Genomic DNA, 26612 nt, shown 5'->3' with positions numbered 1-26612 from the left:
TGGGGTCATGAAGAGTTGGACACGACTAAACAACTAAACAACAACAACCTAAAGGTTGGATTACTGTAATGCATTCTGTATGGGGCTTTGGAAGTTCCTGATTTGGAAGCCCATACAGATAGGGGTGCATGGCCGACACCGTGACACCACTGTTAAAACATTTTCACTAGCTACCCATTTACTACTACGTCATGTTCATTGATTCGCAAAGCCCTGAACAACTTGAGAGATCCAGGGTACCTTATATTTCAGCTCAATCACTGAGTTCATCTGCAAGAGCATTGTTAGTCATCTCCCAAAGTTGGTAAAGCTCACCTGACAGCAATAAAAAATTGCACTGACACAGTTCTAGAATGCTCTGCCAATAAAGATTCAGCAGACATCTTCTATTTTAATTTTTACATTTCCACTGAAAAGCCCCCTGCTTTCTTTTGCAAATAGCACTGCCACTTTATCTTTTTTGTACCTAATGGAGACCTGGTAATTGACCACAAAAATGCAACAACATGTACGCTAAAGCTCACAACTTACACACTTTTAATTTGTGTGCATTCAGCTTTCCATACTTGGCAAAAAAAATAAAGAATAAATACCAAGGGGGTGGATATCCAGAAAAGACTTTGGCAATGCCACCTGTCATTGAATGTGATGTGTTCTGACTATACAGGCAGTGACCATTTTAGGAATGTCGAATATGTGTGTGACTGCGGATGAACACATCATGCCAAACTCAAAGTGACCCAAAAATCACAAAAAGGGGTAACATGGGGAGTTTGCAGGCTTTTTAAATGGGTGTTCTGACTATACACAATTTCACGTAAACGTGCAGTACCTCGGAACATAACCCCTGCACAGGTCACTGCCTGTATTTAAAATGTAACTGAACTTAAAGGAATGCAATGTTGTAAATTAAGATGTATAAGCAAAAGTAATAAACTGGTTTGAGAAATATAACTGATTGATTGATAAGAATGATTGTTAGGTGCTTCAAAGCCTATTTAGTTAGCTTGCCAGCTATAAAGTTTCAGCATAGCTGATCACAGATAAAAATTACCTTAACAATCTAGTGTTAGGAAATATAGGAAGTTAACATGTGAGAAACCTGCTTAGGAACTGTAGGAAAAGGTCTGGTACATGTGGGACATCTGTGTGCAGATCGGTGTCCCTATGGGCCAAATATTAACCACTTTTAAACGTCAATCTCTGTAGAAAAACACATTCTGAGTACTCGTATTAGTCAGTGCCTGTAATGCTGGGATAATATGCCATAGGTTAAAAGAATTCTAACATCAACTAGTACATTGCAACAATGAGCATGCTATATATACCTCATTCTAAATAAGTATTTGGTCGTGCCAGTTCTGGACTTCTTGCTATGCCCATGCCACCTCCTTTCTTAAGGTGTTGTGAGTAAAGGGGGAGTGTCTAAGTTTTAGATGGGTTTGGTTACTGAAGAAGCAGGCAAATTTCCTTGGGGCTAGGAATTTGGGCAGGTCTACTGTGACACTGGGTTCTTTGGGGTCTGCAACTGGTAGTGGCAATATGCTTGCCCACTGGTGGGTGGAGGGAGTCCTGCCCTTTTTGCAGTGAACATAACAATTTGTGCACCCAGATGCTCCCCCAAGTTGCTGTATGGCTAAAAGAGCGCGGCTAGAAGGGGGCCAGTTATGAGAATCATAGAGGAAGCAGCATTGTTATTTGCATGTCAGGGTCCAGCAAGGAGACCTTATAGAAGGGGACCTGATGAAGAGTGTATGTAGCAAGTAAGCACATATCCACAGGTGACACTTTTGGGGCAAGGTAGGTACAGTGCACTTAAGTACTCAGGATGCTGAGTCATAATGTGAGTGGAGTTCATGGGTAGAGGTGGCACAGTTCATTCAATTTCCATGGGAGAACTCTTCATACAGACTTCAGAGCAGGGCATCTGTTACTTGCAAAGTCATATTCTTTGCAAAGTGTCACACTCCTCCATGCTTTGGGCCATCTCAGGTATTTGCATGTTCCCTGCTTCTTTCTTCCAGAGCTCACATGCTCACTTTGCCCTACTCTGCACATGCAAACCTCATGAAGACTCTCAGAGGACACCGCTACCACCGGTCTACATGTAGCTGGTCGTTGGATCAGAAGAGGGAAACCCACTTAAAGAATTGAAAAACTGACCCTGAAGAAGGCAAATTGCTGAAAACAGAACCCTGGATGACCGCAACGGAAAGCAGAGGGGTAAGTGATAACAGAAAAGAAGTACAGAAATAAATAGTACTCAGGTGGGTGGGTGAAAAAAGAGAATGGTGGTCAATAGCATCAGAGGCTAGTTATAAATCAATAATGGGGAAAGGTGTCAAATGTCATAGGGAGCACTCACCCTCATGGCATAGCTATCTTAATTTCCCTGGCTTTACCACTGTGTGTGAAATAATTTCCTCTGATTTAGAATGCAAACTCTTGTCTCTTTGTTTTAGCACAGAGCAGAAATCTCCACTTGTCACTGCCACCAGTCTCTGTGATTACTAACTCAGATCAGGCATACCCTGGGTCAATACTTCAGACCAATTCCTATACAGAAAACCAAGATCCTTTTACATGAGATGGAATATAAAGTCAAATGACTGAACCAGCACCACACTTAAAAGTTTTATACCATTAGATACTATTACATCTTCATGATCCCAAATAATCTTTCTGACTGCTTACTGTCCCCACAGAGCTTCAGCATAAAGTAACTGGACAATATAATGTGATCTCCAGCTGTGCTTTTAGTTGGCCAACCAAATGACAAATATAGTGGTTTAGTGTGAAATTCCTTTTGATGGATGAGTTTTGGCAGGTAAGCTGTTCCATTCAATAGGCTTCCTCTCAAAAAACCCACAATGCGTTTAATTTGCAGGGGAATTGTACAGCTCTATTTTAAAAACTGGTGCACATAAAAGTGAATATGGTATCAAGCCCATATTTTCTATGGATGTGTCGTCACAACTGTCAAATAATTTGCAATTAGTAGAAAGGTATGTGATTTTATTTTACCCCTGATGTTTTATATATGCCCTGCAGAATGCAAGTTCAAATACATTTTAAAAAGATACTGATGCTTACTTAATATTTGCATCCATAGTTCAGAATCAGTTATGCTAGGATGGTATAGCCTTCAGTTTCAGGAAAGAGCCATGGTGCTTATACATTCACTCAAGCATGGAAATAGATATGACACCTGATGAGCGCCATACCCCATAGTTGCTTTTGTCTGGACTTAACCATCCAGGGGTCCTTTACCTTAATTCCATACTACGTAAGTACTACACTTTCCTACAGTCTCATATTGTGCTTACATACAGCTCAGTATTTATGCATCCACATTTTCCCTTGATCTGTGAGCAGACTAGATCTGCAGGTCAAAGTAACCTAATGAACTAATCCAGAGGCTGAAAATCAACTAAAATTATGGCAGCTGCTATCCTATATACCCCGGGCTCTCACTTTTTCACACAAGCACAATACCACACTAAAATAATGTGGTATAAGTTTATTGAAAGAAGCTTGTGGGAGTTAGATTTTAAGAACTCCTAAAATGTACATGTGTGCTAATAATCTAAAAAGGAGTACCACAGATAATACAGAAAACTGCAGTGCTTTTCTTTCAGAAGACTCAATAACAGGGCCAGGAGAATTGTCAAAAGTGGTATTTCATTCAACTTGTAATTTTAATTATATAATCCTCACAAGTTATACTATTGCTAGGGAAGTGGCAAAGAAATCTTAAAAGTTTAGAAATTCATGCCAATAACATCCAAACTTAGGACTGAACTTAACTAACAGTTCCTACTTTTAAAAACATTGGGTGGCATGCAGCTAGTGTCTCAGAAGGCATCCTTTAATGGTTTAATTAAAGCAAGAAACTGCTAGGAGCTCCAAAATGTTCTCTCCAATCTGGAAGAATGGGAATTGAAATGGCAAGTGCAATTCAGTTTAAGTGTAAGGTGATACAAAATTCCTAACTTATATATGCTAATGACATCTGAATTGGTGGCAACTGATCAGGAATGAGACTTTGGAATGAAGTTGCCAAACCAGTGTTCAGTAGTTATGAAAAAGGGTGAATTCCACCTTGGAGATAATTAGGAAAGGGACTGCTAATATCACAGTCTATGGTACAACTACACTTGGAATACTATATACAGTTCACCTCAAAATAGATATTGTAGAGTTGGAAAGGTTACAGATAGGAGTAATCAAAATGATCAAGGATCTAGAACTACTAACAAAAGGTATAAAGGTGAGTAAATGGGGACATAATAGAAGTATACATATTTATGTATGATGTGGAGAAAGCGGACAGGGAGAAATACCCTCTCTTTCATAGTATCTAAGGCCATCCAATGAAGGTGAATGTTAGAAGATTCTGGACAGATGAAACAATGCATGCACTTCTTCACACAGCGCACAAGATGCAGTGATGTCTTTTAAATATTAAGCAAATTCATGGAGTATCAACAGCTACTAGCCCTGATGGCTATATACTGCCTCCAGAGGCAGAGGAAACATGCCCTGAATACCTGTTGGTAGGGAGCTTATGTGGTGAGTCCTACTGCACTCAGGTCATGCTTGCAGGCTGCCCTTGGCATCTCATTGACCACTACAAGAACAGGATGTTGGATCTGATATGCCTCAGGTCTCTTACATTCTTCTATTTAATCACTATTGGTATTATCAGACTAAGTCACAGTCGGAGTAGAGCTATTGAAAACAACTAAAGTTATGATGAACTTAAATCCATTCATTTCAACAGGTCTATTTTAAGTATGACTTATTCTTATATCCCCTATTTCTCAAAACTTACACATGGGAAGCAACACCACTTACCATTCCATAAGCAATCCTGAGATCTCAGATCATTTCAGCTCCTCCTTTTCTGGAACTGCTTCCATCCCAGCCAGGTTGGGTTTTAATTTAAGTTTTTTTGTGGGGAGGGGGAACTCTTAAGATGAAGGCATCCTTCGGTTTGCTTTTTTTACCCTCTCTCTCATCCCCCTTCTGTGCTACATTTTTAAGACTGTAAGCCTGATTTTTTTATTGATCTGTAAGCTCTTTTGGCTGAATATCTGGTTTTAAAGATGCTTTAAATAAGAAATAAATATTAGAGAACAACACTAGGGAGGATGACAACCAGCAGCTATCCAGGCACAAAGCATGGCAAGCATCAGATGTTGACACCCCCCCCCCAAAGAAGCAATTATGGGAAGTAATGCACAAAGTATTGCCATAAATAAGTTGACTATAATTTGTTTATTTAGCTAACTACAGTATCTACAGTAGATACTTCTGTAAGATGTTATAAATCTAGAGATTTATAAACATCACTAGTCAAAGAATAAATCTACATTTCACCACTCCCCACCCCCATCCCATTGTTGTTACTTTTCAAGGTAAGTGGTGAACTGTAAGCAATAAGAAAAAACTTGGCTTTTGTTAACATGCCCACATTTGTTGTAGCCTCTAAAAATACAGCAAAGTGGTACACAGTCATAAATAAAAATAAAGCCATCTTTAAAAAAAAGAGAGATTTAAAAATAAACAGAACTAGGCAAGATTCCATACAAAATCAAGGATACATAGCAGTTTTCAGACATCAGTAAGCACTCTCAATAAAAATTTAGCCCACCAAGAGAAATCTAACAGAGATGAGGACAGGTATACCTTAGCTGGCAAAGTGTTCCACTACGTGGGCATCACTGTGGAGAAGGTGCAGCCTCATGCCCTTGCAGCACTCACATCTGTAAAAGACAGGGCATGGAGGTGCTTTTAGCACTTGCTATTCATACCAGCAAGTTCCAAGTGTGCATTTTGCTTAAATGGTACAAGCTTATCAAAGCAACAAAATAGGCAACTGTCTTGGCAGCTGTTTTAGAAGTCTGAGCATATGCTTAGTTGGCAGACACTATTTTGCAAGTTATGTTAATCACAGACTTTTGTAATCAAGTACCAACCCAGTCAGATACTAGCCCACAAAATATTTAAATATTATCAGATTGCAAACTAATAGAACCATCTGAACATTCTGTGAGCTAGTTTATTCCATTATTGAGATGTCAATGGCAAACATTATCTGACTTGAATTGGTCCATCAACAAACTATGAAGCACAAATTAAATTCCTGTATATTTTGTATGTGTAAGACAGGATGGTGATCAAATGGTAAAACTTAAGCTGGACTTCAGCTGCTCTGCAAAACTCCAATCAACTATCTTATTTGAACCATATAATCTCAGTAGCACTTGGCAAATTCACAGTGCTTGGCAAATTCAGAGACAGAGCTATGAAATATTCTGTAAGTTTTATAACCAAGTCTGTAACTCAGGAGAGTTCATCTGTAAGGCTTGAGAATGTGGACAAGGGGCTTGGAACAGTCAGTGCAACCATTTGCACTCTGGATGATGCTCTTCGGCCCCATGAAACTTTCAATGTGGATTTCATCAGGATTCAATCCCCACCCTTAAGCTACTGAAAACCACTGAGTAGGATTATCCAGAAGTTTGGAGTACATTGTCAGCAATTTGCTGATGACACACAGCTTTACTTCTCCTTTACATCTGAAGGTGTGACTGTGGATGTGCTGGACTGCCTTGATAAGGGACTGGGTGAGAGCCAATTCACTGAAGCTCAATCTAGATAAGACCAAGGCAATGTTAGTGGGTGGTTCCCTAGACCAGATGGAAGCAGTGGACACACCGCTGTCACTTGAGGCTCAGGTGGTCTTAGTGGCATGGAGTGCCTTCCATCAGTTTCAGCTAGTGGCCCAGTGCACCTCTATTTGGACAGGAATGGCCAAACTTCTGTTGTCTATGCTCTGGTAAACTCTAGGTTAGATTACAATGGGCTGCCTTTGTAGGTGAATTGGGAATTTCAGCTGGGGCAGAATTTGGTGGCTAGGTTGTTCACCAGGGTAAGAAGGTTTGAGCATGTTACAACAATCCTGGCCCAACTGCACTGGCTGCCAGTTGGTTTCCCAGCCCATTTCAAAGTGCTGGTTTTTACCTATACAGTCACCTCGGGCTGAAGTAGTTTCAGGCTAAGTATTTTCAGGCTGCACGCTGCGGCGACCTGGAAGTAACAGAGTGTGTTACTTCTGGGTTTTGCCGCTCGTGCAGACAGTCAAAATATCACACGCATGCGCAGAAGCGGCAAATCGCGACCCGCGGGTTGCGTCTGCTTCTGGATGTGAACGGGGCTCCGGAACGGATCCCATTTGCATCCAGAGGTACCACTGTAAAGCCTTAAATGGATCAGGACTGCAATACCTCAAAGACCACCCTCTCCCCATATGAACTGGCATGGACCCTGAGATCATCCTCTGATGCCCTTCTTCATGAGCCTCCTCCACGCAAGGTCTGGAGAGTGGCAACACGTGAACAGGCCTTTTCTGTGATGGCATCCCATTTGTGGAATGCTCTTCCCAGAGAACCTGGCACCTTCAATACATTTCTTTGGACACCGGGCAAAAATGTTTCTCTATAACCAGTCCTTTGGCTGATTAAATGTGTTTGTGGAAGGCAGAGTTATTGGGTTTTTAAAATTATGTATTGTTGTCATTTTGTATTTTTATGTTATGAACCACCATGTGTTCTTCAGATGAAGGGCTGTATACTAATAAAATAAAAACATTAAAAATAATATCTCACACTAGTCAGAATTAGCATGTATACCTTTTCTGTGAACAGGCTCACTATTCAACTAACATTAGTTCTGGCATTAAAATCTAGTAATTGAAGATGGAAACATCTGAGCAGGTAACCACACGGAAAAGGTTGCATGGATATTTGATCACTCTCTTATCTAACACTTAGAATAGTACAAAATTACAGTGTATTTCTACAAATGCATAGACACATGTATACTTTTAGAAGGGCTATAAGTACCAGATTCCTTTAAATTCTTACTGAGGCATGTGTTTGATGAAACTTGGATAAAAACATTTGTTTCTGTTGAAGTAGCAGGTTTCAGTTTATTTAGTGAATCTGGTGGTGAATGTTGAACTATTTTCTTAAACGCAAGTCCCATTCCTGCTGAAAGACATCTAGGATTTCAGGTTTTTGTATGCATACATGATGTTATCACTGTCCTTGATTAAAAAGCATACAAGTTAGAAAGCACTTGGAATAGTGTGGCATAGCTGAATAATCTAACAATAAAAATGCTCTGTAATGAGCTTCTTGATAAGTGGGAATGTCAACCCAATTCAGATTTGTCACTTAATTTCAGGATGCTGGGCCCCAAATTCATTTATCCTCAACAGAAACATTTGACACAGGTTGAGAGGAAAAACTTGCCTAAGTTAACTTAAACAAGCTTCATGACTTTGCAGGACTTCAAGCCTTGGAAAACTCACTTTATTCATTTATTACACAATACCAGTCAAAATTATACACATTTCTTTGATCATAATGAACACATCAAAATTATTTGCCCTAAGACCGTGTACTATTGTAGACAATCTTTCATCAGGCAAAACAGGGACTCTTTCATCATCAAGTGAAAGGGAGGGGCACCAACTGGATTCCAATTCATGGCTTCAACCCAACTAAATCACTGCAAAAATGAAACAACTTCTGTTAGTGCAATGACAGTTCCCTTCCCTTTCATCCAAATACCTCCCAGATCTGCTCTGTGGGGTTCCCTCAGCCCTCTGGAGCAGATTAGAGGGTGTTGTAGGGGGAGGAGAGTGAGAAGTACCGTTGCACTTGTGGAAACCATTTCACCTGCACAATGATTTAGTTGGTTTTTATGACCTATAAAATGTAAGTGATCATATTGCAAAACGGAGTTATTGTGCACCAAAATAAACCAATTCCAATGGAATTTGGGACTGAATTCACTGGATTGTAACAAATATTTATAGACCATCCAATCAATATAATTGTGAAAAAGAATAGGGCACCTGTTCGATCTCAACTAGAAGGGAGTTCTACAAAATTGGCTTTACAATACTGAATGCACAGTTCATGGTAGATAAAAACCATGCATTTGGGGACTCATTGGGCTGAGGTACCTCTAGTTGCACCATCTTAATGGGGTTCCCATCGTTGAAGGGGGAACTGGTAATATAAGATCAAAGCTTACCAAGAAATGGTCTGACCATAACAATGGGGTTATCAGGACACCTTTCTCCATTTCCAGACTCTCACTCCCACCTGCCCTGAATCAAACACAAGATTGAGGGTGTGATCATCTCTGTTTGCCAATGACAAACAGACAGTCATGGAGGTTATAAAGCCAGCATGGATGTTTAGTCCTCAGAATAACAGTTCTTCAACACCACCTTAGCAAACTCAGTCCAGAAGGGTTAGGGGTACACAAGCAACACTCCCAGTCTTTCCTGATGGCCAAATAGTAGGCTCTCAAAGCCCATTCCAGATCAGGGAGGTTTATTAGCCAGATAAATGAATTATATGGACTATAACAACTCCAACTCGCACATGTGTGTTTATCTGATTCAGCTTATGCTGTAGAAAGTACATAGGTGAACACAGTTTCTTGGTATCTAGCCCACATGTCTCAGAAACGCATCCCAGAATGGCTCCCTCGTGAGTATGGTGTTATTGCGAACTGAACTGGTGTTAAACAGCTTCATTGTCGGAGCAGAAGGCCCAACAACCAAGCTACTAGCAGACAAGAGATAAGGGAAAGATCAGAAAGGGACACAGTCTGTACATGGCTGTGTCCCTTTTTCTGCAAATGGTATGTCTGCTCTCCAGTGTCATAACTTCTTCTGCCTGTAACCAATAGAATCAAGGAAAGCCTACTGACCTCCCCAGGCACATCCCAGAAAACTATCATAACTCTGCTCCATCCACCCTTACAATATTAATTCTCAGTATCCAGTTAAACACATACAGGATTACCGTACCAACATAAAAACACTCAACACAATCTCATCCAACCACTACCAGCCCATAATCCCCAAGAATATCTATACAAGCCAACTTTTCATCAATCACTTACTACCACCACCTAGCAGTCAATGCATCAAACCTATTCCTATCCCATTCTGTTTCCACAACCGCCACACATACTCTCAAGCCACCCAGCACTCATACTGTAAACAGATCCCAGTTGAATCCTCCACCCTAGCTGAAGGATTCCATTACCAAGCTTTCACCTGGTCATAGGTGTAGGTCCTATCCCAACACTCAGAAGATTTGTATTCCAACTCAGGAATCCTTCAAATGGGCACATGCAGCCACTAAAACCAAAAGAATAGTGCCCTTGCACCTTCCTAAAGCAGAACCCTTGCTTTGGTGTCATACCATTTGGGGTTGCCTCTGCTGCAGTACCCCACCACTGCAACTCACTGTTTTATGGAAGTGCCGCTTATATCTCCATGGGTCCAATATTCACCACTGCCACCTCTGCTTGGTAGTTCTCTGGCAAGCGTTGCTATTTGGCAGATGGTCTCAATCAAGAAAGCAATGACGGTTATCAGGAGCTAGGGTGGTTAGGTGTTTAAACAAAATTAGGTTACTGAAACAAATCAGTAAGCATATTGGATACAGTTGACCTTTTTATTAAAGTAATTTATTTTCTTGTTTCAAACTAATCTTTACTTGGTAATGGATCTGGACTTTAGTAGCAATCAGCCCAGCCACAGACTCCTTGAGTAACTGTGGAAAATCATTTAGCCTTCTGTAGGTTTGAGAATTAAAAATATTTCTTCTCCACTCCAAGTCTCAGGATCAGAGCATGCTATAAAATCACAGTTTTTATTAATGATAACATTAAAAGGCAACTATCAAGCTATATGTATCTAATTACTATTAAAGTTGCTTGTTTGCTTGCTTGCTTGCTCAAACAACAACAGTATCCTCTCTCAATGGATTAAAATGCATTTTCTATCTGTTTATGGGAAAGTTCTTATACTTCAGTCTATACATATTTCTAATGTTGACACTGAAAAAAATACACGATCCAACTGAACTGGCATTTTCAATAAGCATGCAATGCTGCATCTGCTCTTTAGATGCATGGTTCATAGTTTCTTAAAAGTCCCCTAGAGGAAAGCGATTAAACCTGCATCAACTACACTCTCTTCCAACAAGCACAATCAGCTTTAACAATATCTGTTTGACTTGACAGAAAAGTTTAGTTCCAGAAAGTTTTTAAAATTGTTTGTACTTAGTAATGTTACTGTTACTATGACTAATCTATTCTGAACATGCAAATAATAGTTTTGTGCTAGTTAAGAATACTAAATGATTTGCTGTGTAACCTCAATCAAAAATGTCAGCATTTTAAAGAAAACTTTTAGTATCAAAATATATACAACTATTTAATACCCAAAGAATATTTTAAACAATTATTTACACTCCAAATAATATTTAGAACATGATTTACCAGTTGTAAAGTTAACTGACATTTAATATTAAGTATAAAAATATTCCTACTCTTTTAGAACAAAAATGTTTTGTATGATTTTCTATCTATCTACACACACAAACACATATGAATGAGGTTCTCTTGGCTGAACAAATCTTGATCACCAGTACGTAACTAAAATATCTTTAAGAGCCTTATGATAACAGTAGCATAGTATATTCAGGATACGTTATATGCTATCATACAATACATATAACTTTATAACATATAATATATATCTCATACGCTAACATAACAAAACAAGTTTCTTTCACTTCTCAAAATGTAATTGCAGAACATTGCAGCCATCTCTCATTAAGGAAACACATTGAAGAAAGAAACAACTATTCAAGAACATATTTAAATAAGCTTGGAGTATCCCTATTGCACTTGTCAAATGGAAAAATACATTTTGTAACACAGTACTTTATTAGTTACTTGACCAGCACTTCGCAAAATTAACATAGTAGCTACTTGCTTTTGTAATTAAAATCAGAGATCCATGCTTAAAAACTGCTTAAATTGCAGAAATTCAATGTAACCATAGTAATTTTGAGTTTGATGTTATTGTGGGAGGGACATTATCACAGTATTCTAGATTAAAGATATGTTAAAAATTAATGAATCCAGTTCACCTTGTCAACATATGAATCAGATCTTAGCTTTTATAAAAGTAGTATTTGTCCATAAAAAAGCTGATAACTAATTCCCATTAAACACTTTCTAATCTGATTTCTAGGGATATTCTCCACAAAGCGACACTTTTGGCTCAACAAGTGCAAATAAGATTATAACAGCTTATTGGCAGACACTTTCTCCCCATGCTGAATTTCCTAATTTTTCTTTAAAAGTATATTTTTCTTAATTCTCTTTTTGTTTTCTTGTTAAGTTCTTAATACTTCATTTATTTAATGCAAGATGTATGAATTCCATTTTGAATATTATAGCTTAGTCTTAGAACACATTCAATTTAAAAAGAGCTGAATTAAGAAATTATGCTGTCTTGCAAATAACCTGCTTCATTTTCTTCTTGGAAATTATACCAGTTATTACTATACTCACACATTTTAACATTTAATGGGATATAGATCTGGCAAGAGATATGCATACATATGAAACATTCTGCTACTATGTACATTCTTTAATACAGCAAGTTCAGAGAATATATATTTAAACATACTGAGATAGGTAAAAAAACCCTGTTTTTATAAACTAACTAATGTTAATATGACTGCATCATCTTTCCTACTTGTTGAATTCAGCTTACATATAAAAAAATCCCAGCACTCACATTAACTTTGATAACAATTTTGAAGCAAATTAAAGCACAATCCATAGAGTATATGAATTCTAACAATTGTTCTGATCAAAGAACATGGCACTTTCAACTGATATAAACACTTTTTGGAAACCAAATTCTTAGGTATGAGATTCCAAAAGTTATTTTTTCCAAGTCCTAAGACATACTGAAAAATATATATGCAAAGATAGGTAGCCAGTAGATAAGATACCAATCAAACAATTATGTATAAAAACAAACATTAATATTTTAAAGGCTGACTTAGTGCTGGGTAAGACAGTGCACAGAATATTCTAATTGCTACTTATGCAATAGCAAATAAAATCTTTGCAATAGCAAAAAAAAATACTAAAATTTCCAATAAAGAAGCAACATATTCAGTCTACTGATTCTAGTCACAAATCCACGACATTTCCAAATCAAGAACTGAACTACAATTATATATATGTTTTCTTCCTAATATATTATCTATTACTGAAATGTTTTACTTGTTTAATGCAGCCACCATCCATCATGTGTTAGATTTCAAACACATATTGTATGTCAGATCAGTACAAAATATTACGTTGTTCACATATTGGAATTATTTTACATTGTTCTGAAAGGCTTTCTAAATAGTTAGAAATTGGTTAAAGATGGTCAACAGCTCATTTGGACAGCTATTAAATCTTTCTACTAAAACAAATGAATGGTATCTGCAGATATTTGCTTTCAGAAGCATACCATCAGCATATATTCAGATTTTCCTTTTAGCACTACAGTATAGTGAACCACAAAAGGGGGTTTGAAGACTATACCTCAAAATATAAGTTTCTTATAATCAAAGTAATGTTTCAGTATGCTTTTATGGTATATCATTAAGTGCATAAAATTATTAAATTGTCACTATTAGTGGCAGAGGATTTTACCACTACAAGGTGCTTTTCTAAGAGTACTCCAACTCCATAGCAAACTCTCAACATGAATAAATCAGCTGAATGCACTGAAGTGAGCAACTTCAAATATATGTATTACAGAGTAAAATTGTGGTGGTGAGTCACCATTTTGACAAAAAAAATGCTTAATAAGAAGATAACAATTAATTACAATTATATTTATATGCACCAACATTTAAAACTTACAGTGAAAAGCTCAAAAACTACTTTAGACTTCAAAGGTTTTGCTTAAGACAAGTAGTGTCACAAAGTAGTTTGGCCAATAAGATTCACTCAAGACACCTTGGAATCTGTCTGCAGAATCTATAGTATATAATAATGGATCTACATTATATGAATTATAAGAAATTCAACTAATTTCATACAACATTGTTTTAACCAATCAACTAAAATTATATGCAAGTGCTCCATAGTTTTAACAAAATAGTTCTCAAAGATAAATACAGCTTTATCAGCATCCATAAATTCAATGTTTCAGGCTATTTTTCTACTAACAGTTACTTTTATCAGGCTCCTTACTGTTAAATGTATTACTGGAATGAGTATTCAAACTTAAAGGCATTAAATTTGCATATGATGGAGAACTTTCATGACAGAGGAAGAAAGCAAAATTGTAATTTGTGCTTTCAGAAAAATGTATTTCTTCCACAATGCTTTTACCATGATATTTAATAATTGTACAGCAGATCTGTATATACATCTAAAGATCCAAATGCAAGTTTTGTACTTCTGTATATCTACAAAATAGCTTTAAAATTTAGATTAGGAAAAGCCACCAGACTTCATGTGTTCTGACTTCTGAGCTTAACAATTCATGCCACAAACTTATTGTTATGGTTAATGCCTGTGATAAAAACATGCATGCTGTATCAAATGTATTTAGGATAAGAACTGACTACAAGCTAAATTTCTGCTTATTATGCTAGGTGCACTTATGAACCTAGTATCTTAACTGGTAGATGAAAATGATCTACAAACACTAGTAATTCATGTGACATTCTTAAACCATATGGCATGCATCAGCCATTTGCCAAGTTTGCTTTCAGATATTTTCTATTTTGATTTAAATGATAACGTTTATGCCAAAAATAGAGTTGTTTTCAATAAAAAATAAATGTGTATACAACTCCATGTTAACAGATCAATGTTCCCCTTATGAGCTGATTATTATTATTATTTATTAAACCTGTATACTGCCCTTCACCCAAAGATCACAGGTGATTCACAACATAAAAATACAAAATGAGAACACAAAATACAATAAAAACAAACCAATAACCCCCTCCCACAGACACATTATTATTACCACACAATTTGTATAAATCCATTCTCTAAGAATAAATGACACAGTTTAATTTTGGGGACTGTGACACTGGAAAACAAGGTGCTTTCACCTGAAGCCACAGGATTATCCAGGACAATAGTCCACTACATAATGCAATAAAGGTACAAGACATCTATGATAACAAATGATGAAATCTTATGTACACTGGAGAATCAAGCCCCTCAACACAGTGAGACTTATATAAAAGTGAATAGAAACAGGTTACACATTGAGCAGAAAATTGATTTGGTATATAAAGAACAAAAGAAAGTATAACTGATGGAGTTTCTCTCAAGATTTGGTCCATCTCTTTGAGCAGAATATGTGCTAGCAAGAGTTTAATTTAGATTTAAATCAAGACAGTGAAAGAGCAAATCACTTGAAATGAAAATGTAATTGTGCATAAGAAACACAAGATCTGAGACAATAGATTTCCGAAATACCATTCTACTACTCAGCAGCATTTTAAACATTTAAGCCAAGTCTTTATAGATAACATTTCTTATCATGGAAGTCACACATTTATAAGTCAAAGATACAGCAACATCTATCATAGATGCTTTCTTGGAATCTGTTTCAATTAACAAAAATTTACTGTCCAACAAATAATAAAAGCACAACTATGTAAGATTTAACCTAAAATTAGAATGTATTTCAATAAAACCAAATCTAGAGACATTACACAAATCTGTAATAGCGCAATTTAGAACACTGCATGTATTCTAACCCCTTGAACATTGCAGGTTTGAAATTCAGATCCTTTGAACACTACTTGCAGGTTTGAAATATGAACAGGTTTGTATTTTAAATCAATGGAATGAAACAGAAGATATCCAAACAAGTTGTCAATGTCTGCAAAATGGCTTTAAAATTATACCATAAAGTCCACTATATGTCTTGTGTTCTTCCAGCGACTTGAAAACTAGCAGAACATTATTATAATTTAGGCTATCTCTAAACACACCATTCTGAATCCAAGACACAACAATGGAATTAAAAATCAGCCACCATACCAAAATCTTGAGTTGCATCACAGATAATAAATGCTAGGTCCAAACAATATCCACCAATTTCTCCTACAAAAGGGGTAAGCCAATCACTGTTTACACCTCAACAGCCCCCTTGGATTTAATGCAATCCACCAGGATAAGTAGCCACTGGCTTGCCTTCAGAGTTTGATTTATGACTTTACACTTTAACAAATCCAAGCCAACTTTAGCCAGAACTTCTGCATAGGTGAGCATAGCTAGAAGAAAAGAGGAGCTGTCTCTTTAAGATACCATGCTCTGTCCCTGATCCCACGTGGAAACCAACATCAGCAGCACTTTCGCGTTTAGTTCTATGTGATGCAAGTTGAGGCATCATTTTTTAATAAACATGAGAAAATTGCAGAATACATTCTTCCCCGGAATACAAAATAGGTGAAAAAGCATGCTAAAGTAAGCCCCGGTTCTCCTCCAAAAGTGTGGTCTCACTATGTATATTTTTCTTTTTTTTCTCTACGGCACGTTGCTTCCAATCCATACTACTCTAACAGAAAGCACTTCACAGACAGTGGACACAAACACCGGGATCCTTAGGCAACGAAAAGGTACTCCATAAATCGGAAATATTTGCTCTTTTTGCATTACATATCATAATTGGGTCGGGAGAAAAGCAATGCATAGGTATTACATTTCGCGCCACCTCCCCCCTTTCCCCCCACATGTGCCCCCCCACAAACAAACAAAGGGCACGAAAACGAAGGTACAAAGTTGGCAAATGCAGCATTTATCTCCTGTGCAATCGCTCCTCGTTGCCCCAAAGTTGTGCAGCTCGTGCATTCCCACCTCCCACCACCATTCAAGGGAGAAAGGGGATTTTCACGTTCTCGCATTGTCGGGAACGAGCTGTAAAAGAGCTTTTGCCTTTCCAAAGCAGTCATCAACAACAAAAATAGGCATCAGTTTTAACTCCTTGCTCTCTGAGAGCTGAAACCCCGACGTGAGGGGACGCGGGGTTCAACCTGATCTCTTAGGGGAGAAATCGGGGGACGGAGACGATTTGGGGCATTTTTTAGGATTTTTTGGGGCTATTTTTTATTTTGTTATATGCCTCGGTTCTCCCTCCATTTTGGTTGTTTATGATACTGACAACAAGCTGTCCCTGCTCTCTCTCCAGATCTCTCCTGCTTCCAGTTAGAGGAACCCCCCCCCACCTCCCCAATACTACCCACTCTCCAAACGCCTTCCCCAAACTCCTCTCTCGTACCCACGCAAGAAGGGAAAGAAAAGCCTCCGCGACCGGTCCAAGTCAGGCGGGAGGCAATCTAGTCTCTTGATGGGGTGGGGTGGGGGGGAAAGGAGAGAAAAAAACTTTTGTCCAATAAAAAGCGGGAGGAGAAGGGCGCTGCACGCCCCAAAGCGACTCGGGAGCCCCCTAAAGCTTTGGCCGCGGGGTCCCCGCCGCCCCGTCCCGAGAGTGCAACCCGCCCGCGACATTTCTGCGCAAAATGTGGCCGCTTTGGTGCTACGGCTGAATTTATATTAATTTTCTCTCATTTTTTGGGCACCGCGGGCTCTTAATGTCTTCCGCTCCCTCCTCGCTGCTGCTGCTGCTGCTACTGCTGCTGTCACTATATTCAAAGCACAAGCTCCGGAGCTCGGGGGGGGGGGGGGGAGAGATAGAGAAGAGAGAGACTCTGAGCGAGGAAAGCGGGCTGGGGGGGCTGGGGGCTTCTCAAAAAAGTTTCTGCAAAACCGCCTCCCCGTTTGTATAACAAGAAACGAGGGGGAAGAAGGAGGGGGGGGTGCGATCCTCTCAGTGAAAACCTCACTGAAGGAGTTGGGGGGGGCGGAGGAGAGGAGAAACTCTAAGTCCGAAAGCTGAGGAAAGCGAGGCTTTCTTTCGAGGGGCTGCTCCTGGGGACCCCGCGAGAAGCGCGACGCAGCCCAGGAGTGCAGGGGAAGGAGATGGAGCCGCACAAACTTTCCCTCATCGCTGCCGCTCCGCTCTCCCCCCTTCTCCTCCTCCTCCCCCTTCAGAATTTAAATAACCCTAATATTTCCCTGCTGAACCCCGGCTCCTGACCCCCAAACCCGCAGCAGACTCACCGCGGGAGCCTCAGCATCCCCTCAGCGCCCTCTTCCCGCCTTTTACAGGGTTCTCCGATTTTTCTGTAATTTTTTCCCCATATTTCGGGCTGGACGCGGCGGGCCTGGAAATTGTTTGCTTTCCCCTCTTTCCAGCAGCCATTGTAGTGTATGCGCTGCGGTGCAGCTCAGCCTGCCGCACACGCCGCGCCCACACCGCCAGCCGCCCACACGCGCCGCGGGTTGGACACCTCCCCCTGTCACTCAGCCCTTTGGCCGCACCCTGGAGGCGGCCACTTCGGGGCTAGCGGCTCGTCCCGTTGGTAGGACGGGACGCCGCTCCGGGAAGGGAGAGGAGGAACCGCGCGCGGATTGGCCCGGCGGCGGCGGGCTCGGAGCTGTCTTTCAGAGCGCCTCAGCGAGAGCGATTGGGCGCCGGGCCTGTCAGTTTCGGCAGGGCTGCGGGGCAGTAACGGGGTAGGCTGCGCCGCTTATAAGGTGGCTGCCCAAGCCGCTGACGTCTTTCGAATTGGAAGCGAGTCCCGAGCCCGCGAGTCGGTTTCCCTCACGGCGGGTGAGGTGAGTGTCTCCTCCCGAGGAGCCGCCTGGTCGCCGGGCGCCCGGTCCGGCCTCGCCGTGGCAGCGCCAACCTCCCGCCCGCTCTAAAGGGCAGCGCCAAACTCCCGCCCGCTCCCTCCGGCGCCTGGCTTCGTTGCCGGGCGTGCGAGTTGGGAACGGAGCGCGGCGGCGTCAGGCCCCGCGGCTCCACACGGAGCAACCCCCGAGAGCTGTCGCTAGGCTAGAGGCTCGTGGAGGGCGGGCCGCGGCGGCGGCTGCAGGCCCGTGCAAGGCGCCCGTGGGTGCGCCCAGGTGCGCCTCCTGAGACTGCTCCGCCCATCGCTGCCCTTTCTGTGGCTGGGCCAGGAAGCGCTTCCTTCTCCTTTTTGCCCTCGGTGGCTCCCGACATGGCAGCTGAAGTGGGTGCGCGGAGTATGGGTGTGTAAGAGACACGCGGCGTGTTGTAGCTCCCATCCCTTATAGCTAGCTGCTGCTCCAGGGCTCGGGGTGGGTTGGGCGCTGCAGCATCCACACCCTCCAGCCCATCCGCCGGGTGAGACAGGAACTAAAGAGATAAGGGTGGGGGGCTTCGACGTCAAATCTAAAGCGGTTTGGCTCCCCCGCCCCTTCATTCATTCATTCATTCATTTTTCTTTTTGCACCATTCTTATGTTGCATCGACTCTTTTCTATTCCAACTCTGGCATCTGTAGAGACTGCCTTGAGTTTTACTGTTTCAGTAAATGGTAGGGAAAGCAGCTTTGCTGGGCCTCCCTGAAATCACTTGGTTGGAAAGGGACAGTATGTTAGACTGGAGGGGGGGATCCTCCAGATTGGCAGTCTTCTGTGCATTAAGGTAAAGGTAAAGGGACCCCTGACCATTAGGTCCAGTAGCGGACCTCAATTTGTTGGCCGAGGGAGCCGGCGTACAGCTTCCGGGTCGGGACCAGCATGACTAAGCCGCTTCTGGTGAAACCAGAGCAGCTCATGCAAAGGCCGTGTACCTTCCCACCAGAGCGGTACCTATTTATCTATTTGCACTTTGATGTGCTTTCAAACTGCTAGGTTGACAGGAGCTGGGACCTTCTGATAGGCAAGCCCTAGGCTCTGTGGTTTAACCCACAGCTCCACCCACGTCCCGGTAATAGTGCATTAGTGATCGCTTTATTCTGTGATGTTTCTCCAATGCTACTGTATTATTGTTGTCCAGAGGGGTTATTATAGTGCAACAACAGCAACCCAAATTATGAATAAATGTTATAATTGTTAGTGTCTTGGATTTTATCGTGTTAATTCTTCTTCTTAGTGGGTTGTGAAAAATTCTATTCTGAACAATTTTTTTGTAGGGTAGAGGGCACTGTGAATGAGGTTAAGAATCAAGAGGGTGGTATCCCCAAAAAATTGGGAACCACTGTTCTAGATGAACATCTAGGCTACTTAAGCTATCGGTACCTTGGGTTGTGTGTGGCCTTTCACTTTCAGGAAACAATCTATTGGTGTTAAAGTGTGGCAAGTTCTTTTCTCCAACCTTCTATATAAGACAAACCTGTCAAAACCACATTGAGTTGTGTTTTTTAATTGACATGGTTTTGTACTTAGCACATTATTTTTAGGCTTTCCCCCATCCGTATGAGAGACAGACACCTTCATTGTAATCTAACTTGGGACTGTTATCCAACAGTTGAAAAAGTTCCTTGTGAGAGAGAACTAGACAGATAGCATCATTTCAATGCAATGATAAACTAGAGTTTCACACTCCAGGAATGAGCCTTTGCCAGCTTTGGACTTAAGCACACTCCTATCTGTTCTCTTCTCCATTGCAGCCACAAGGAAGAGATCAAAAGCATTTGCTTCCTGTCATAAACTAACCAAGATTTGTCAGTGTGCACTGGGATACACTGGGATTCATTTTAACTTCAAATTGAGGCTTTACAATCCTGGCTTGTTTGGATTTGGATAGAACACAGTTAAAACTAGCTTCAGTTCTTTGTATGGATATAACAATGCACAACAATTGAAAATGAAAGCAAATTCTTCTGAACTGGGTGAGATACAAGTCTGAGGCTCATCAAGGTCTGTTTCCATAGCACTGAACTATGGTTTAGGCCTTTCATCCAAATAAGGGCAGGGTCATGTACCTTGCCCCTTCTGTGGGAAAACTGCAATTTATTGGGATTTGAAACTGGATTTCAAGTGCTAGTTTAAGAGCTGCCTTTTGAGGGATGCAGTTTTCAATTTAGAGGTGTGGTTGGCAGATGTTTTTGCTGAAAAGAGGAACTTGCTGAATGACTACTTTAGGGAGCTGGTATAGTAGAGGATCCACTCCTCATTCCTAAAGTGTGCCAAGAGGGATAGGACTATATGTAGTGTTTAGCCTCCATAGACAAGGTTATCCAGTTGAGGAAGCTGTTTAATCTTTTGTGATGACTGCACGAAAAAAAAAGCCTTGTGGGTTCCAAAGCTTTCATCTTTACTGATAATACTCTACTAATAATTATAGTTAATGACTGCCACCCGAGAGAAGCAAAAAATATTTAGGCGTTTCAAAACAAAAAAGACCTGAGGTGTAGAACAAATGTAAGAACAAATATATGTTGTCAGCACATTAGTATGAATGGCTGTGTTAAGAATTTAAATTAAAATGCTTAAGGAATTGTAAGAAGGTAGATTTGTTCCCATATATCTAGACTTGCATGCTTTTAAAAAATGAAACCAAAGCTTAGAAGGTCAACCAGGGTTAGAGAGCACCATTGATGAGAAAGTGGTTTACAAATTTAACAAATATTCAGATTAGCTGGTGAACAATGTATGTATTTTAACCAAAAGTTTGGAATTGTACTCATCAGAATACAAGCCTCCTTGGATGTGTGACTTGGTCTAGTCATACTGGCCAAAAAATTAAATCTAAATTCTCTCTGCGACCGTACTGTTTCTTGGATGCCTTGCAGATGTTAGTAGTATCTTGCCAATATTATTTCTGGTAAGATTATAAAAGTAAGCAGGTTTTTAAAAGTGCTGTTCAGAGTGTTTTATGAAAGTGTATTTAGTTCTCTCATAAAGCATACTGAGTCATGGATTTTTAGATGATGCTGTGATAATGATGGGAAAATCTGAAGTGATGATGTATTGTAAAATATGCTGCTGGCACCTAGAATCTGAAGTATTTTTCCTTTTTTCTAAAACATGATTTCTATTAAATATTTTCCATAATACAAAAAAATAGCAGCTACAAAAGATACAAATAGCACAAATAAAATACAGAGTCCTCTCTTCAAAGTAATTCTTAGCTCTTACCACTCACAGAAGCGCCTCCCAGCTGTTGTCTAGGATCTTTGCTTTCTCCTCCCAGCCTCTCGCCCTGAGAGACCAACATTTTTCTTATTTGAAGTATTCTTCCAGCTCTACTTTGAGGAATCATTTCTAGCCAAACTGAAGCCTATATGTTTCTAATTACAAATATCTACATTCTCTTCAAATAATAGTTCGGTCTTACGTTAGTAATATGTTTGGGGCAGGGGTGAGGAGCCTATAACTCACCTGATGTTGCTGCACTACATTTTCAAATTTCACTGGTTTTCCATTGAATGCAGTAAAGAGAAATGTGAAATCTATGAGAAGTAAGAGGAATGAATCTTCTGTTATATCAAAATCTTGCCACCATATTGCGTGAGGGATATGGTTTGCACTCTCCCTGATTACATTTTTTAAGAATTTGAAAGCACTTTACTTACATAAGTCCTAAAAGTATTGCTCATTCAGTACAGCATCACAGTCATAATTTTCATAAAGACATGGTTTGTAAAAACTTGTGTTGGGTCACATACCAGCTGCAAGGGGCCACCAAGTAAGGATATCGTTCAGACCATGGCTTTAAGCTGGTTAACTTAACAAACCACAGTTCTAGCACAGTTATAGTTGTTGCTCCATCTCAGAAAGCTGTTAGACCTTGACGATTGGAATGAATTTATGAATGCTAAGCAGATGGAAAATGAAAGCAGACTGACAGCTTTAAACTATGGTTATGAATCTTAATCCTATAAATTCTAACAATAAAGTAAAAATAGTGGATTTCCTATTGTACATTTGTAAGTGCAAGCCATGGTTAGCACAAAACCTGTGATAACATATCTGCATTGAGCCAGGAGCAGCACTTTAATCTCTAGCCTTACTGTTGTTAAATTATAAGAGATTTGCAGAAGTATGAATTGGCTGTGGAACAGTAATTTAAAACATTGATTTAAAACATTAATTCAACTTACTGAAAGACAAAATAATTAATAATGGGCTATTCAGTTCTGCTTTCTAATTTTTCAGTTTCAAACCATGGAAAAATGGGATTTCGCCCCAGTTTGAGAGTACCCTCATGACTCTACATAGAGGTGACTTGGCTGGAACTTGTATTTTCCTGCTCACCTTAGCAACCCATTTAGCTGCTAGCATTGGTCTGCATTAACACATAGGATGGCTTTTGGAAATTTGATCTCTGGATTAAATCTATAGTTTTGGTGGTGGTATATGAAGATAATATTCAAATGTTAAATTTTGGGGTGAGAACCTATGTGCTTCCCCCCACCTGCAAAAAAGTACTGCTGATAATATGCACCGCTCCTTGGAAAATGCCTTAAATCCTAATTAAGAGAAAGCCAGTTTTGCTTTTTAAAACCTCCTCCTTTCTTCTAGGTGTTATCTTTAAAGTACCACCACAAACCAATATCTTTATGCCTAGAAAACTGCAACGTCTTCGAGATCATGACATAAATCCCTGCCTTGTGGTAAGAATGTGAATTGTAGTAAACAGATTCTTTTTGTTAGTATTATTATGTAGTTTGAAGCTTGAAAGTTATTTCAGTTGGCTATACACTATTAGGCATTTTAAAACATTGGAATAGTTTTTGTATTCTTGTAAAGTTCCATAAATAGAACCAATTTGTTGCCATCTGTCAAAAATGCAAATGTACACCAGGATGCCTTCTTAAGTACAAACTAGTACAGAATTGTTTGTCACTATAAATATTTTGCTTTTCATTAATAAGGTATTTAAAATTTGTTATCAAAAATACCAGCCAGCTGGAGAACAAAGGATACATACGTAAAGAATCAAGATTTTTTTTTTGTTCAAGCCACACAGTCTTGATATTTTTCTGTCTTGTAGTTTGAGGTACTGATTTCATCTGACAACAGTGAATCATTAAATAGTTCACCAGAGAATAGGATTTATTGTATTTAACAAGTACATATGTCCTAATTGTACATTTTTGAGACAAGTCAAAGGGAGAAAGAAAGATAATCACATCTGTGGTCCTTAAAAAACCACACCCCAAACACCTATTAGTCCTAGGAAGGAACATAGTGATCCTTCATCATTCATTGCAAATGAGTGAAACAGAGCCATTTTTCTCCTACCCCACAATCTGTACTTATTTCTTTGTTTTGTACAGTTGTTTTCTACAAACTTTAATGTGAGGGATAGGACCCCATTAAATTATATAATCCGTTAGTTTAAGGCATTTTTAGTATTATATGGTCTGAAATACAGAATGATTTGATTTCTTGTGTGCCTGGTAGGCAGATTGGATGATCCCCTGGGTTAATAAGTTTTGGTGGTTTTTTGTTTTTTTTAAACAACCATCACTCTTGCATTTGCACATTAGTTGAAATGTATTTCTTGGCACAGATTGTTGGGGTTTTTTCCATTTGGGAAGTAACTTAGAGGCATCCTGACTGCTGTTAATGACCTTCATCTAGATGGCTGAGCACCAATCTATTTGAACTTAAAACTGCAAAGCAGTTGAGAGTCCTTTCTTCATAAGCTTCTCAATTTCAGGGTAATCCTAATGGGCATTTCTCTCTTAGGTACTCAGTGTAGCATGACTTGCTTTCTTCTAAATATGCTTAGGATTGCAGTTTTGAACCAATCTTCTGAGGAAGCAAAATGAGTACCACTTAGTTCGAACATACAGAATTTCAGCTTTGTTGTTCAGCAGCATTTCAACCAGTATGTGTGGCATTTAAAACATGTGGGAAGTTAATATTTGTCCCCTATTGGCTTTTTAAGTGTATCTTGTTTCATATTCAAGGAAGCAGATGCCTCTAGCAAATGTATGGATAAGAATAACTACAATAGAGATGCATGCACCCTGTACTTTTTAAAATACAAGAGCTGCAAAAAGTTTTGGGTAAGTAGGCTAATCTCACTGTAATCAGAATGTTTGTGGTTATCCATGGTATTTTTTATATCTGAACTTGCAAGATCATGGAAATGGGTTTAGCACTTTAATTAGCCATTGATCCTGGAAAAGCTGGCAATTTTAACGAGGCAAGATATTTTAAACACAATTATGATGGTGATACTCACACAATCCAATTTCTAGAATTTAGATGCAGACCCCAGTCCCAATAAGAGTACAAGAGTTGCCTTACCCTAGGCCTGCAGGAGCATATGCTTTTGCAGCCAACTTGAGAAATAGATCAAAACTAGATAGCATTGACTTCATGTGAGACAGTGGACTCACAAAGTAGAGCTAGCCGGATGCTGTTATTCATTACAGCAACAACACTATTTCCATCTTTGCCCAGGTAGTAGCTCCTCAAGCTGACATCCTTGCTAAAGCTGCTAGCACATCTCTAGCTCTTCCTTGGTAGTAAACTAAATGCCCATGTATGGCTAAAGAGGGAAAGTTAAGGCACAGTGCTCTCCAGGCAGTTCTAGGAAGTGCAAACAGTCCAGTTCAGATTTGTACAAGAAATCATTTCAGGACCACGTTCCATTTCCAAACTGCTCGATCGTTGCTAGTGTGGATCATTAACAGTTCACTTGATTGAATTTCACTTTAGATATCTGATATCATTCTCCTTTAACCTGCTTCGCTTTGAATCAGTCTTTGCCATCTTAATGGGCATAGCTATGCAGGAAGTTCACGACTATTTTGAGTTAACATGACTTCTCCAACTTTAGACTCTAATTAAGCGGAATATTTTTAGCAGAGAAAATGCTGCTTTTAAATTAGCAAATACATTGCATTTTATGTGCAAACTGGTTTTGGTAGGTTGTCCCCTTGTACCTTTGTATTGCAGCATAATTCTTGTAACCCAGTGAAACAAGTAGGAGAAAGTTGCCAATATATCAACTTTGAAGACAGCTAGACTTCCAGTTATCTAAATATTTTGCTAATAATGAAGATAATTTAATTCACTGCCACACTGATTCTCTGTATTTCTAGAATGGGATCGTGATGCAGAGAAGAAAAGATGGAATCAAACCAGATATGCCTACGGCAGAAGAGAGAGAAAAGATCCTGGCATCAATTGGAAGAATACCGTACTGATTGTGCAGTGTTACAGTGGTGTTGTTGCAAGCAAGGCATTCTGGAAAGAATGCTGAAAAACACCTTTAGACTAGGTGGCTATTGTTGCCACCTTCTTAAACACCTCTGTACAATACCCTTCTGAATAATAATTTAGGCTATTGCCTCTATAAGCTGGTTTTTATTGAAACGAATGCAGAAACCTGAAGCCTTGATGACTATCGGAAAGTAACTTACATGGCATGTAAGAGAAACGTTTAGTAATAAATCAGCCTTTTTAATAATGAAACTATGGTTTTTATTTTTTATGCTATTAAAAAGCAAAAAGTTGAATCTCATAAGATTACAAACAGTGGCAAATAAGAATTTAATTTGAAAGAAAAACCCTAGGTTATACCATATTAGGAGAAAGAGTGAATATTGTTCTGAAAGAAGGAGCACCACTTTTAGTTAGATTTGCTTTACATAATTGGGGGATTCTCTAATTTGTCTATAGTAAATCAGTTTTGCAATTCTATCAATATTGCACATCCTGAAAAATGAAACACTTAATTGGTGTTATGCTATTCTTCATTTCAATACTATATTCTCACCACAGTAACAGATCTAGTTACAACTTCAGTATCTCCTTTCACCCAAAGATTGATTCAAATAATTCAGTAGTATAGCAACTGAGTCTTCTGATAAACTATCACAGAACTTCCTATAAACCAACACT

The 26612-nt window shown here is 39.5% G+C and overlaps 2 protein-coding genes across 31 annotated transcripts in view; one reads left to right on the top strand and one right to left on the bottom strand.

Moving 5' to 3' along the window:
- Positions 1–18277, bottom strand: part of PLAG1 (PLAG1 zinc finger) — a 37602-nt gene extending 19325 nt beyond the window's left edge. For 5 of the 29 annotated variants that reach the window (XM_083451191.1, XM_083451187.1, XM_083451198.1 and 2 more), the window contains exon 1: positions 18055–18271. The gene's annotated coding sequence lies outside the window, so the exon portion shown is untranslated. The other 24 variants (XM_083451201.1, XM_083451202.1, XM_083451204.1 and 21 more) reach the window with 18 other exon arrangements.
- CHCHD7 (coiled-coil-helix-coiled-coil-helix domain containing 7) lies at positions 40–26183 on the top strand. 2 transcript variants are annotated; one of them, XM_083451489.1, is made up of 6 exons: positions 40–2223; positions 2706–2827; positions 16500–16553; positions 23271–23362; positions 24668–24766; positions 25811–26183. In XM_083451489.1, exons 4-6 carry the CDS (start codon positions 23309–23311, stop codon positions 25913–25915), a joined length of 258 nt encoding a protein of 85 aa, XP_083307615.1. In that variant the 5' UTR covers positions 40–2223; positions 2706–2827; positions 16500–16553; positions 23271–23308; the 3' UTR covers positions 25916–26183. The 2 variants fall into 2 exon arrangements, with proteins under 2 accessions (XP_083307615.1, XP_083307614.1); XM_083451488.1 differs by lacking the exons at positions 40–2223; positions 2706–2827; positions 16500–16553 and adding an exon at positions 18459–18612.
- Positions 26184–26612: the final 429 nt, after the last annotated feature.

The sequence above is a fragment of the Podarcis tiliguerta genome, assembly GCF_965153285.1.
Source record: "Podarcis tiliguerta genome assembly, chromosome: 7".
Lineage (NCBI taxonomy): Eukaryota > Metazoa > Chordata > Lepidosauria > Squamata > Lacertidae > Podarcis > Podarcis tiliguerta.
Note: the sequence above shows the minus strand (reverse complement) of the source record. Positions and strands in the feature narration are given on the sequence as shown.